The following is a 12,755-nucleotide window of genomic DNA, read 5'->3' as shown; positions in this document are numbered from 1 at the left end:
TGGTTCCTTTCATTGAAGAATGGTATTAGAAACTGAGATCTGAGTGCTGGGTGTAAGCACTATTTTTTCCACATCTCTCTCTCTCCAGACACACTGTGAACTCTTTGCAGGCAAGAACATTATTCCGCTCTCTACCTCAGTGCCAACAGAGGGTCTGACAGGGTTGATGTTCAGGAAGTGCTGAACTAAACTGTAGGACATGAAACTAACTAAGACATAGAGGAGTTCGGGCCTTGGCTACTTAGCCAAGCAAAATGGAGGGGAGAAGGTCATTAGAATAATTAAGATACTCTTAAGGACTGGCATGTTCCTGATTGTATTTGTAATTGCATTTGCCCTCTAAGCATATTTATATTAATGATAGTAAGGCTGGCAAATACTGATTTGAGACCCAGTTTACGGTTTTAATTGGAAAAAAATCAAATCCAATCGGAATACTTGATTTTTTTCTACTTACCTTCATCAAATAAGAGAATCCGGTAGATTCCAGGGACATCTTCAACCCTGGAACCACCATGACAGCTGCTGTAAATAAACTGTAAAGGGTCCCAACAGATTCCAGAATTGATTTGGCAGTCATATCAGACAAAGCATCTCTGTAGCAAAGACTGCTTAAATAGGGGTTTGAGTAAAAGTTTTGACATATTTACTTGCACTTTTTGCCTTCAGAATAAAATTTTTCCAGTGCCCTTAGATCTTTCTAGAATACAGAAGGGGTCACAACCCTTCCCTGAAATAACCTTCAATACTTTGGTAGCCAGTCTGTGGAAGTTTCAACTGAGCCAGATCAATCATGTTTTGTTTAGGAGAAGTCCATAGGCTATTTTTCCAAGAGAAATGTTATTTGCACAAAAGCACTTTGGAATGCATTCCTTTCATTTACTATTGAATATCCCCTATGTGCCTGTGAGGGAAGTTGGAATTATCATTCTTCTCAAACCTCAGCTGGGGAAACCCAGACACGTAGAAGGCTCGCCCAAGGTCACCAACAAGCCTGTGCTTGGACTAATATTAGATTAGATCATATGTGACTGTGTATGCAAAATAAATACCTACAAGAATAGTCTTGTTCTGAAAGTGGCAAAAAAAAAAAAAAAAAAATCAGCGTTACTGTCTTCTTCTAACTATGTTGCTCAGCGAGGCTGTTCTCAAACTTTGCACACTGGCCTTTAGAAAATAGAACAGCCCAACGCACCAAATTCAAATCTGATGGTTATTTTCTTGACAGCCAACAGTCAGGAAGGTCTTCTATATTGAGATGCAATTTCTTGCCATTTCATGCCATTTCCCAAGTGCACGTCAGCTCTTTTGAGATTGTTTCTTTCTACTTTGTGGAAACATGCCAAACCTGAGAAAGAAAAACCACTGGACTACATTCCAATTTGTTCTAATCCCTTGTGTCTAAACGCGTATTGCAATTTGAGATACGTGAAGATTTCTCTTACAACTTCAGTGTTGTTACACTTATTGTCACCTTCTGGTTCGTTTTATATTCAAGCAATGCCCTTCAACTTAGCAAAGATCCCTTCATTCATGCTAGTTAAAATCACACAGATTGTTAAATGGGCAATTAATGCTTATAATTAATACTGGGCAACATTTTACCAGAAAGCAATTTGATAACCAATTTAATTTGCTTAAGGAATCAGTTATGCCAAAGTAGAAAGGCTGATCTTGTGCACTGGTATTTAGGAAGTGGCATCTCCCAAACAAAATCCAAATTACAAACCCTACCAGCGCCATTTTGATGACAATTGGCATTTGAAAGTGAACAAATTCAATTTTCTCCTTTGCAATTTCAGGTAATTTAGAACAGTTTTGACAAGTGTAATGCATAAACAAATTGAATACAAATACTCATTATGACTAATTTCAGAGTTATGTGCCCTTGTCAGTAAATGGTCAGTTTAAAGTTTATTATTTTTTTGGTGGGATAAAATAGAAACCATGAGGTCACATAAGAGGAAAATGGAAAAATCTTATTCAAGAAGGTCATCATGGGCACTCTCTCTTAATACACACGTCAACTACATTCCTGGAAGCAGGAAGATTGCTGTGCTACCTCTCTCTCTACCTGCAACTTGAAAACATCGAATCTATTTGAACTTACAGACTCACTTGTGATATCACCTAAGGAAAACATAAGCCTGAAAGTTTTGCTTTCCCATGAAGTACTGAACGGCCAGCTTCCACTTATCTTGTTTTCTTTTTGGTATATTTTGATCCTCCAGCAAATTCCCACTTAGTGGAGCTCTCTCCTTTTGGAAGACACTTACCTGAGTTATAACTTCCAAGTTCACGTTCACATTATGCCTTTAACCTTACTTAAGAAGTTTCCCTGTTAGCGCATTATTAGGAGGTGGCGTCTTAGGCAAGAAGGGGCATTAGGTAGCCACCCATGTGATTTGCTTACCTATGTCTGGTATCTCTGTTTCTAGGGTGCACAAGGTATCCACGAGTGGCAAGTAAAAGCAAACAGAGAGTCATCAGTGTCATTCAACAAGCCAAACCTAACCAGACACACCCGTTCAATTCCTAACTCAGCTTGTGGCTATTAGAGGGACTCCACAGGGATCACTTAGATGTGCAAGCCAATCCCTCCAGATGTGGACCCAATCCCTCCAGGCTGCTCCTCCTAAAATGGTGTCAAGGTGACTGAATATCCTGCTTGGTGGGTGGGCAAAGCTCTAAGGCAGTTTTTTCAAAAAGTTCACTCGGGACCGTTTTCATTGGAATCGGTTGGGTTCTTGCCACATACGCAGTTTCCTGGGGCTCTCCCCAGTCATATGAATCAGGACCTTGAAGTGGGAGTGGAATTCCCAGGAATTCCATTTTGAACGAACTCAGGTGGTGATTCTGAGGCAGAATAAGGTTTAAGAACCACTAGGCTAGGTTTTGAAGAAGCAGCCACTGCAAAGGGTCTGACTGTTCTAGGCTCTATTTTGTTTTTCTGTTTTTTTGAATTTTATTTTATTTATTTTTTAATACAGCAGGTTCTTATTAGTTATTTTGAAAGCCACTTTATCAAAATGCAAACTCTTTCATTATCAAGTCTTGCGTGCAACAGACATCCCAAACCCAACTTTAAGCCACTTATGTGATTGCAGAGATAAGACAGGGACATGTCTTGTGAACATTAGCACATTATTTAGCAATATTAAACAATTTAACAAATTGAAAGTATAAAAGTTTTCTCTTCGACCATGATAGAATGTCCCTGGCATCAAAACTGCTGCCTCAAAATAGCTTCAATAAAACACCATTTACATCAAACTCCTAGGGCCTTGTGTTGTCCAGTTATCCATGCACCAAGGGGGCAACCGGGGTGGGCAAAACAGAACTATGTCAGAAGCAGCAGAACGCTTTGGGGAGCCCCTGATCTGTAAGCCTCTTGGCACAGGGCACTGCCTAGGCTATTTCACTCTGCGACCTGGTATGGGTCTTCTCACCCCGGGAGCACAGTCCGTGGACAGGACTGACTTTGGGTCAAATCTACCCAGAATTAAAAGGCTATAATCATCTGTGAAATATAGTCATTTAAATTTTAAAATCCTTTTAAACCTGGCCCTTATGTCATTTTGAAAAATATGAAGATAACAAATCTTTTTATCTAAACTAGAAAATGTTCTTATTCTTTGGAACATCAGGAAAGAAGAAAAGATACAAAATGATTTCTTTTGAAGCCATCTGCAACTACTGATTCAAGTCTTTTTAAAGAGAATCTTTCTGGGATTTTACTAGTTGGGTTATGGTGAGGACCCACTGACTTTTCTGTTTCATGGGGCCACCTCAAAAGGGTGGGTATCCCCTGGGTTGACACAAAAGATCAAAAGGTAAGAGTGGGGAGATGTGATTAGAAATCTGGCCCCAGACATTTGAACCTCTTTGAGTTTTTTTGTCTTCAGACACTTGCTTGTTTTCATGGTCTCTAAATTACAGGCTGAGTGTGCTTGAGGCTGGCTCTAATCACCATTACAGGGTTGATCTTCCTGAAGGAAGCTGAGTTGTAAAAATACTAAAAGGATCTCATTAAAGCATGGTTTCGTCTACCACAGAGTCTCATGGTACAGAACCATTTGTGTGGCTACAAAGGGTTCTGAAATTCTTAGGTGATGGCAAGGTGTGGGGAGGGGGATGGTCTGAGTTTCTTGCAGCTTCTTCTGATCCTGCCAATAATGTCACTGTGAATTTGGAAAGATGTCCCATATTATGCAGAACAGCTTCTCTCGTTAGCATCTCAGAGGGAGGAAGTGAAAATGACGGAATTTATTTCCAGTGTGTGACCTTGTTCTGTCCCAGAATTACTTTAACTGTTAAAGATTTAGGATTGAGCTACCACCAAAGTCGGTCTGCTGTCTAGCTGGCAATGGACTGCATGCTGAGGTGTCAGCGTGTGAGCGCTTCACAAGTGCCTGGGCCCATCAGCGGGCATCACCACCTGGCAACTGACTGACTTGAAGCTTGCGGTGAGTTCGGAGAAAGGAGTGGAATGGCGAATCTTTTTAGAGCAATAAATGCTCCTGATGGTAGGACCTTTAAGTAGATCTTTGATTTTGTTCAGGACCTACATGATTAAAAGGGTTGTCTATTCTTTTTTAATTAAAAACTTTTTATTGAGATATAATTCACAAACCATAAAATTCACGCTTCTAAAAAGTGCAATTCAGCAGTTTCCAGTACATTCATAGAGTTGTGCAACCATCACTATCACTGAATTCCAGAACATTTTCATCATCCCATGAGGAAACCCCGTGCCCATCAGCAGTCGTTCCCCATTTCCCCGGCTCCCCCAGCCCCAGGCAACCATTAATCTGCTTTCTGCCTCTATGGATTTGCTTCTTCTGGACATTTCGTATGAACAGAATCATATAATACGTATCCTTTTGCGTCTGGTTTCTTTCACTTAGCATCACTTCTGACCTATTCTTCATATATTCAGTGAGGTGGGGGATGGAGAAAAAAGGGACGTGCCACCTTCGGAGGTGCTGTCTCGCGACCAGTCGTGGCCTGCTCTGTGTTGGTTGCAGCACTTTGCTTGTTCTTCATGCTGTTTTCAGCTTCTTCCCTCATATGTAGCCAGAAATATCTGAAGTCAAAGAACGAACTTCCCTGCCTGCTCATCGTCCCATGGTAGTCTTCCTTTGAAGACCGAGTTCCCACTCCTGCCACTCGTTGACTTCTTAGATCTTCCAACTTCAGCAAACCCTCATCTAAGACTGTCCTCATTCTCTGGCTCTGTCCCTTGGCCTTATCTCAACTTACCTGTCTTGTGTTTAGGGTCCTGCTTTCAGTTAGCAGTTCGTTTGAAAAGCAGTCTCACAAACGAATCCATGCCCAGGGATTAATGATGACTTTAGCTTGATGGGTCATTCTAACACAGGTTCCTGTGTTGGGGACTCTTGGAGAGGCAATGTCTCAACTCAGAGGAACACATTTCTTAGAGTGGAAATTGGGGCACTGTGGAAGGCCAGCGAAGATGTTTTGGGGTGACGTAAAGGGAGCCTTTGAGTGTCAATGTTAATACGTGAGATTACACTGGGAAGGTAACCACCTATTTCATCTACGTGCAGTTTGTTTCTGTCTTTGTAGCTCCAGCGCTGCTGACAAGAGGAAGGTTCTTGGTCACTTCTCAGATATTTTCAAAGCCCTCACAGTCCACATTCCATATGCCCCTCAGCATGCTAACTGCCCCTAAATGGGTGCTATTCCAGTTCTACTCAATACCTAGTCAATGACAGGAGTTGAGTCCTGAGAACAATGTAGGAAATATTCACCAGTCACTGTAAAAGAAACAGTAACATCTCAAGAGAAATTTTCATGTCACATTGACATTTGTCAAGTCCAAATTACTCAAGGTACCAAGAAGCATCTGCCAGGCTCTTACTGTTTTTTCTTTCTTTCATTTTTAATGAAAGGACAAAATAAATATCTGGAGAATAACAGCATCTTGAAGAATAACAGCATGAGGTTTTTATAAAGAATAAGTCATTTCCAGTTATGCTTAATAAGTTTTCTAATAGATTCATGAAATTAGAAGATGAGAGGGGAGCAAGAGGATATTCATACTTAAATTCTTGCAAAGCACTTGACATGGTGTCTCCTGTTTTTACTTATATAACTATCCATGTAAGTTTTAGAAAACTGAAAAATGACCCTGAGGCCATAATCAAAGGAAGAGGAAACAGAGCCATTAATTGATGAGAAATAGTTGAAGGACTTGGGGATGTAGAAAATGAAGAAGAGAAAGCTCAGGAACCTATGGTAATCTGTCTTTACACTTGTGAAAGTTTCTCAGGTAAACAAGGGAAGTGGCTTCTGTGCTTCAGATGTTAACATTTGCCACTACTGAGTGGATGTTTCATGAAGACAATATAAGGAAGAATTTTCAACAGAGCATTCCAAAGATGCAGTGGACTGTCTAGAGAGATACGTAAGTTTTCTGTTATTGAAAAGGATCAAACAAAGTAGAGATGATCAACCGTCAGGGATGCAGTGGGCACTACGTTGTACCAGATACCTCCATGGACTCCTTCTATCGCTAAGCTCACAAATCTGTGATATCACTTTTGCGTTACTGAAATATGTGTGTGTGTTTAAAATTTTAACACGAGAAGCAAGTCACTAGGGATACCTAGGCCTAAACTATCTCATATGGAAATAAATCTATCTTAAAAAAAAATCTTCACAGAATGTATTTTTGAGACTCCCTTGGGTTTAATCGCATGATCTTATAAGCTTCCCTTCTTTATTATTTTATCTCAATTTCTCACTGGAAGGAAGCACTAAGATGTATATGTGCAGATGACATCTGCAGTAAACAGGCAAAGGGATACTATATACTTAAATAACAAGAAATAATATTGTTGTTCTTGGCATGTTGCTAATAATAATCACATAACTGACTTTTCCTTACCCTCCCCATTCAGCCAATGGGGGATCAGCTTGAGGAAATAAATGATCATCCAACAATGAAAATGAAATTATTTTTGAGGTCAGATGAAAGAAACTCAATTGGGGACAGTTTGGATCGGTAGAGCTGAGAGGAAAAATCTATAGTCTTCTAATCTTTGAAATGTCAAGGGGCATCTGGAATTGTTCAATGTGGCCCAAAATGGAACAAGAGGATGAAAGAGAAGGAAATCTAGAAGGGCAACCAGTAGGAGCAAGCTTTATGTCCTCTCAAAATGTCATCAAACTCTGGGCTGAGAAGTACACATCTGTGGATCTTAAAACAAGTTAAACCGTATCAGACATGTAAGAGGATGCTCAAATATTAACGTGAAGCCAATTTTATAGATAGAAAAGTAGAAAACAGAGTAGTTAAGTTATATAATGAATAACCTGACAGAGAGTGAAGATCTAGAATGTTCTGTATCCCTTTCTGTAACAACTTGTTGACGATATTGCTCTTTCATTCACAGCTTTAAATGCAACTAATAACATAATGACTATATATAGTCTGTGTTTCCAAGGAAACAGATGACTCAACCAAATAAAATGACTAATATGCACTGGAGGGGGGGTAATTACATTAACTGATTTTAACATCAACCAAAAACTGGTACAAAATGAAGTTTCTGTCTATCTACAGTAGAATTCAATGAACATTATGGTTGTTAAGCTAGCAAAGCCCCTTATATCAACTTATTTCTCCCCAGGAAGTTTAAGCCTGGAAAAGTTACAAAGCAAATATAAAAATTCACCAATTGTATGTGAAAGATGCAATGTGTACAGTATAGGCTACCGATCAGGATAGATACTTTTTTTAAAAAAGTGAATCTAATAAGAGCTATATTAGTTTCTGAGTAAACATGACAGATAATGTTTGCTGTCACAGACTGGGTGGATGGTATTGACTGCAGTCAAATAGGGAGTTACCTGTTAATTAGGTCAAAATGATCATATATATATATATATTCAATCAGCTTATTCCTCCGATGGCCAGTCAGAGGAGTGTCGGAGTAGAGAAGGAAGAACTATTTTTTTCTTCTTGAACCTAATGCAGGGAATCTTAACCATGAGTCTATGAAAGGGCTTCATCCACAGGAGGGGGGAATGTGGGGAGAGGGAAAATATGTGACCCCTGAATTTTTTGTGAATGTTTTTTTCTGGGGAGAAGGCACGTAACATACAATAGATTCTCAAAAAAATCTGAGAATTTTACAAAAGAATGTTAGGGGGCTTCCCTGGTGGCGCAGTGGTTGAGAGTCGCCCTGCCGATGCAGGGGACGAGGGTTCGTGCCCCGGTCCGGGAAGATCCCACATGCCGCGGAGCGGCTGGGCCCGTGAGCCATGGCCGCTGAGCCTGTGCGTCTGGAGCCTGTGCTCCGCAACGGGAGAGGCCACAACAGTGAGAGGCCCGCGTACAGAAAAAAAGAATGTTAGGAAGAATTGCTCTACAGGAAGTCAGCTCAGAAGAGTCAGCTAGGGAGACTCAGGCTAAGTGAGAGCCTGGGTGTATGAGCTCATGGTGTGCACTCGCCTATGCATTTGAAGAGCTGTGACAGTGAGAGAGAGCAGTGTTTTGGAGTAAGAAGGAATAGAGGGATTGGAAAATACTTCACGCCATCAGAAATGAATTTTCCTTTATACTGAGAAAATCACTGCAATTAGGGTCCAAGTTATTCTACTTTAGTCTTCAAATGACTTTGTGTTGAAGGTCATAAGGTACTTTGGACTAAAATTCAAATTTGTGAACTGTTAAGGATCCTTGACGAGGGAGAATCTCCTTGATGAATGACAATTGCTCCACCTTAGGTAAATTTGCATTTAAATTACAACGGAAGGGACTAAATTTAGCTGGGTTTTCTTTTTTGTTTTTATAGATAATCCTATGGTTTTTTCCTCTGAGGAGTTAGCTATATAGGGGCTAGCTATATAGGTTTTATAGGGTTGGCTATATAGGGTCAGCAAGACAAGGTCTCTGTCTACCCGATGGTCAAGATCTGCATGCCTGGAAATATTCAGATGGTGAATGAATTGTTCAGTGCTCCACCCATGTTCGGCATCAGGTGGACAGAACTTCCCTAGGATTTTGAAAACAACATAGAATGTTGTATAAAACATTTGCAAATCCAGGCATACAGCCATCTTGGCCTTCCTTATTGACTTTCCAGTAAGTAGGTACCCAAAGGGATATAGTGCTTGTAATGACAAATCCTGGTGAGGTATGACGTCCCGAGGTACATGAACATTTGATTAGGGCAGGGTGCTATGAATTAGTACCTCTCTAGACTCTGTAGATGTGCTTTATCTTTATAAAATCTTAATTTTACAATCTATTTTTTTATCAGTCAAGGGATTTAACAGCTTTGTTCTCTATGACAGCGTTTGCAATTATAATTAAGAAATGTATTAAAACTGGAGTGAATTAATGTGAAAAATGGATGGGGGCTTGGGACTAGAAGATTTCCCCAGCTAGCTATGAAAGACTAACTCAGTCTGAGAAACGGGAGGTAGATTCCAAAGCAAAGCACGAGAATCTGAAAAATTTCGAGGACTGTCCTTATGTATTCAAATTTCCACGTTTGTGTCAACATGAGTATTAAATGAAAATGACCCAAGATTTTGCATGTGCTTTCACTGGTCTTGACTGTGCTTCCATACATACAAGTTGTTCCATCATTGTCTCTATTCTCCCAGTCACTACTTTTCAGGTCAATGAGGTGATGAATGAGGCAAGAACTGTTTTGTGGAATAGTTTATAGAGTGGCGCCAAAGTCTTCTGGAACATAGGGAAATTTTCAGCCTAATGCCCTGAAGGCATGTGTCAGGGATAAAGCTGTGATAACCAATGAGAAGAAAGGCTCTACCAGTTTACCCAGGGAAAGGGAAACAGGTCTGTTTATCTCTACTGGGATGAGAGAGGATGTTTTCCTTTTCTAGGACTCCAGGGGACATATATTTGGTCTTATATCCTTAGAAAGGGAGAAATAAAGCTGATTAAGCCATGGTCTATTTACTTGCTATCTTTGTGTAACTTCAAAATATGAAATACCAAAAGGTATGAATTCCTTTCAAAAGGTGCCAAAATACTTTGTACTCTCAAGAAAATTCCTAAAACAGAGGAAGAAAGCCTAAAGATGAATGCTTTAATCATTTTTTCCAATGGATTAGAGCTTTTAAGGATAAAAAAGTAATCCTTCCTCAAAATGTCACACAAACACAGACGGCAATTTTCCTTTTGATGAACTGATCACTTCAAAAGACTGGACCTGGAGAACTTAGAAAATTTAGCCTTTTGGATTTGACAACACCTCTACCTGCTAGAATGAATACTAGATATTTCTGATCAGTCTTCATAGTGGCCAGAGCACGGGTTGAGTGACTTACCTGAGCACTCAGAAGTACTGAGATCCACGTCAGTGACAGGATGCACCCAGGGAAGGCCACACATACAGCGATGTCAACACTTCCTGGTTCTCCAAAGCAGTGCTCAAAGGTTTCTTCAAGTACGAGTAGCCATGGTGACCTATGTCTGTGCCCCTATTCCTGCATCTTAGCTCAGTACTACAATATGGGCAACTGCATTTTCTGCTCCTTCTGGCAATGCCTTGTCTCTTCCTGTTTTCTCATTCTTGCTTTTTCCTTATCCACTAAGCAAACACAGAGATTAGAGGAGACTTACCTTAATTCCAAAATACTAACGGAGTTTCCCGAGGGAAATATTCGCCTTACAAAATTGAAGTCACCAACATACACACTACCATCAGGGCCAGAAGCTAAGGCAACGGGAGCAAAGAGTTTGTTGTTGTGGGCGAGGCCATTGCAGTTGGTGCAGGCAACACTCCGTTGGTGTCCATTACCCATTATGGTTGATATGACTGGAGGCTGCTGGGAAATGAACATATTTTCTCCATTCCCTTTGTGTATGATTCCTAGATCCAAGGGAAAAAAAAAAAAGAATTAAAAAAATTACCTCACAGTATTCTCAGTGATATTTTAATTTCTCATTGTTCAAAGCAGGAAGGAGCGTTGGCCTGCTATAAAAGAACTTGAGAGTGAAGCGCATTGCCCCAGGTTTTAGTTAACTGCACAGCTACAACAAATGACAGCATAACACTTTGCCTCAGTTTGCCCATCTGTGAAATGGAGTAATATACCCAGTCCTTTTAATGTTGATTCTAAATGCCTCAATGGAGCATTTAATGACTAACTTTTAATGATCTCCTGTTCACTTTGGGCTCTGTGAATCATCCATGGCTGATTTTTCATCTCTGGCTGGCTTTCTTCTGATGCCTGGCGCACACCTGTCTGACTTCAAACCACCCGCACTATGCAACGGCTTCGTGAAAAGGGAGTATCAGTCAATTTAATATTAACCTTAGCAAAACACAATCAGGAAGGTAATCTACTTCTGTGAAAAGAAAAGAAATCATATTGCTAGAATGCACTTCAAAGATATAAGAAAAGGACTTGAATTTTCCACTCTTTTGGACCATATCTCACTATCATCAGTGCAGGAAATAGAGATACTGACTTATGAGAATGCTGGAAAATACTCTGCAGTCATTTTCTTTGGGCAATCTCATCCATTCCCACGGCTTTAACTCCCATCTCTCTATGCTGAAACTTTCTCCTGTCTAGTCTAGAGTTTTCACCTGACATGCAATTTCCTAGTAGATCTCTTTACTTGGATGCCTCACAGGTACCTCAAACTCAACAAATTGAACACTGAACTCGTTATTTTTATTTTATTTTTCTGCACTCCCCTACCAAACCCTCCTCCTCCTTCTGTGTTCCCCACTGATCTTCCGAGGTATCACTAGGCGTGTATTTACCCAAGTTGGGAATGTGGGCACCACTGTGGCTCTTCTTTTCCTCACTCTCTAAACCTAATTAATTACTAAACCCCCATTGAGTCTATCTCCTAAAATATGCTGAACCAGTTTCATGGTCTCCGTTTCTACCACGACTGCTTTCGTTCAGTTTGTCTTAAATTCTGGGTCTCCTGGTCTCCATGCATACCCATCTCCAAACCACTGTCCACACTCCTGCCATAGAGATTATGTCAATCTGTGGCTGAAAACCTTTTAATAGTTCCATACCCTCTGTGGAGTAAGGGGTCCATTCCTTATTATTAAGGAATACAAAGCCCTGCATGATTTGGCGCTTGCCTCTTTCTTCAGCCTTCTGTCTCATCGCCCTCTCATGTGTATCCCGAGCTTCAGCTACAGCAAACTATTTACAAGTATTTTCACATGCTTCCATTCCTCTCTGCTTTTTAAAAAAAATTATTTATTTATTTATGGCTGTGTCAGGTCTTTGTTGTGGCACGTGGGCTTCTCTCTAGTTGCCGTGCAGCATGTGGGATCTTAGATCCTCGACCAGGGATCGATCCCACGTCCCCTGCACTGGAAGGTAGATTCTTAACTGCTGGACCACCAGGGAAGTCCTTCCTCTCTGCTTTTGTACTTCGCTAGTCCCTCTATCCTGAATGCCTTCCTCATCTTGTTTGTTTGGGAAATTCTTACCTATCCTCCAAAGCTCAGCTCAGTTCTTCCCCAATGCTCTATCCAGCCAGAATTAGTTACTTCCTCCTCTGTATGTGCAGTTTTCCATAGCTCTGTTATAACACTTGACACATGTATGATACGGTTTTCACTACTTCTCTATCTTCCCCATTAGAACACGAGCTCCTTGAAGGCGCACCCTCTGTCTTACTCCTTCCTGCGTTTCAGCGCCCATCCCTGTGGCCAAGTTGTTATAAGTGCTCAGTAAATGTTGAAAATAAGCTTTGAGTCTCTTATAGTTTC

At 40.6% G+C, this 12,755-nt stretch overlaps 1 protein-coding gene across 1 annotated transcript in view; it reads right to left on the bottom strand.

The window, feature by feature from the left end:
• Window positions 1-5,226, bottom strand: part of LOC113612447 (teneurin-1) — a 112,331-nt gene extending 107,105 nt beyond the window's left edge. Inside the window, exons 1-2 of the mRNA XM_027092335.1 lie at window positions 4,975-5,226; window positions 458-536 (exon numbers count right to left, since the gene is read on the bottom strand). Of these exons, the coding sequence (XP_026948136.1) occupies window positions 458-536; window positions 4,975-5,226 (331 nt within the window). The remainder of the gene's footprint in view (window positions 1-457; window positions 537-4,974) is intronic.
• Window positions 5,227-12,755: the final 7,529 nt, after the last annotated feature.

The sequence above is a fragment of the Aethalodelphis obliquidens genome, unplaced genomic scaffold (genome assembly GCF_003676395.1).
Source record: "Aethalodelphis obliquidens isolate GAN/ISIS:26980383/991018 unplaced genomic scaffold, ASM367639v1 scaffold77, whole genome shotgun sequence".
Classification (NCBI taxonomy): Eukaryota; Metazoa; Chordata; class Mammalia; order Artiodactyla; family Delphinidae; genus Aethalodelphis; species Aethalodelphis obliquidens.
The sequence above is the reverse complement of the archived record's forward strand: the minus strand, read 5'-3'. Positions and strand labels throughout refer to the sequence as shown.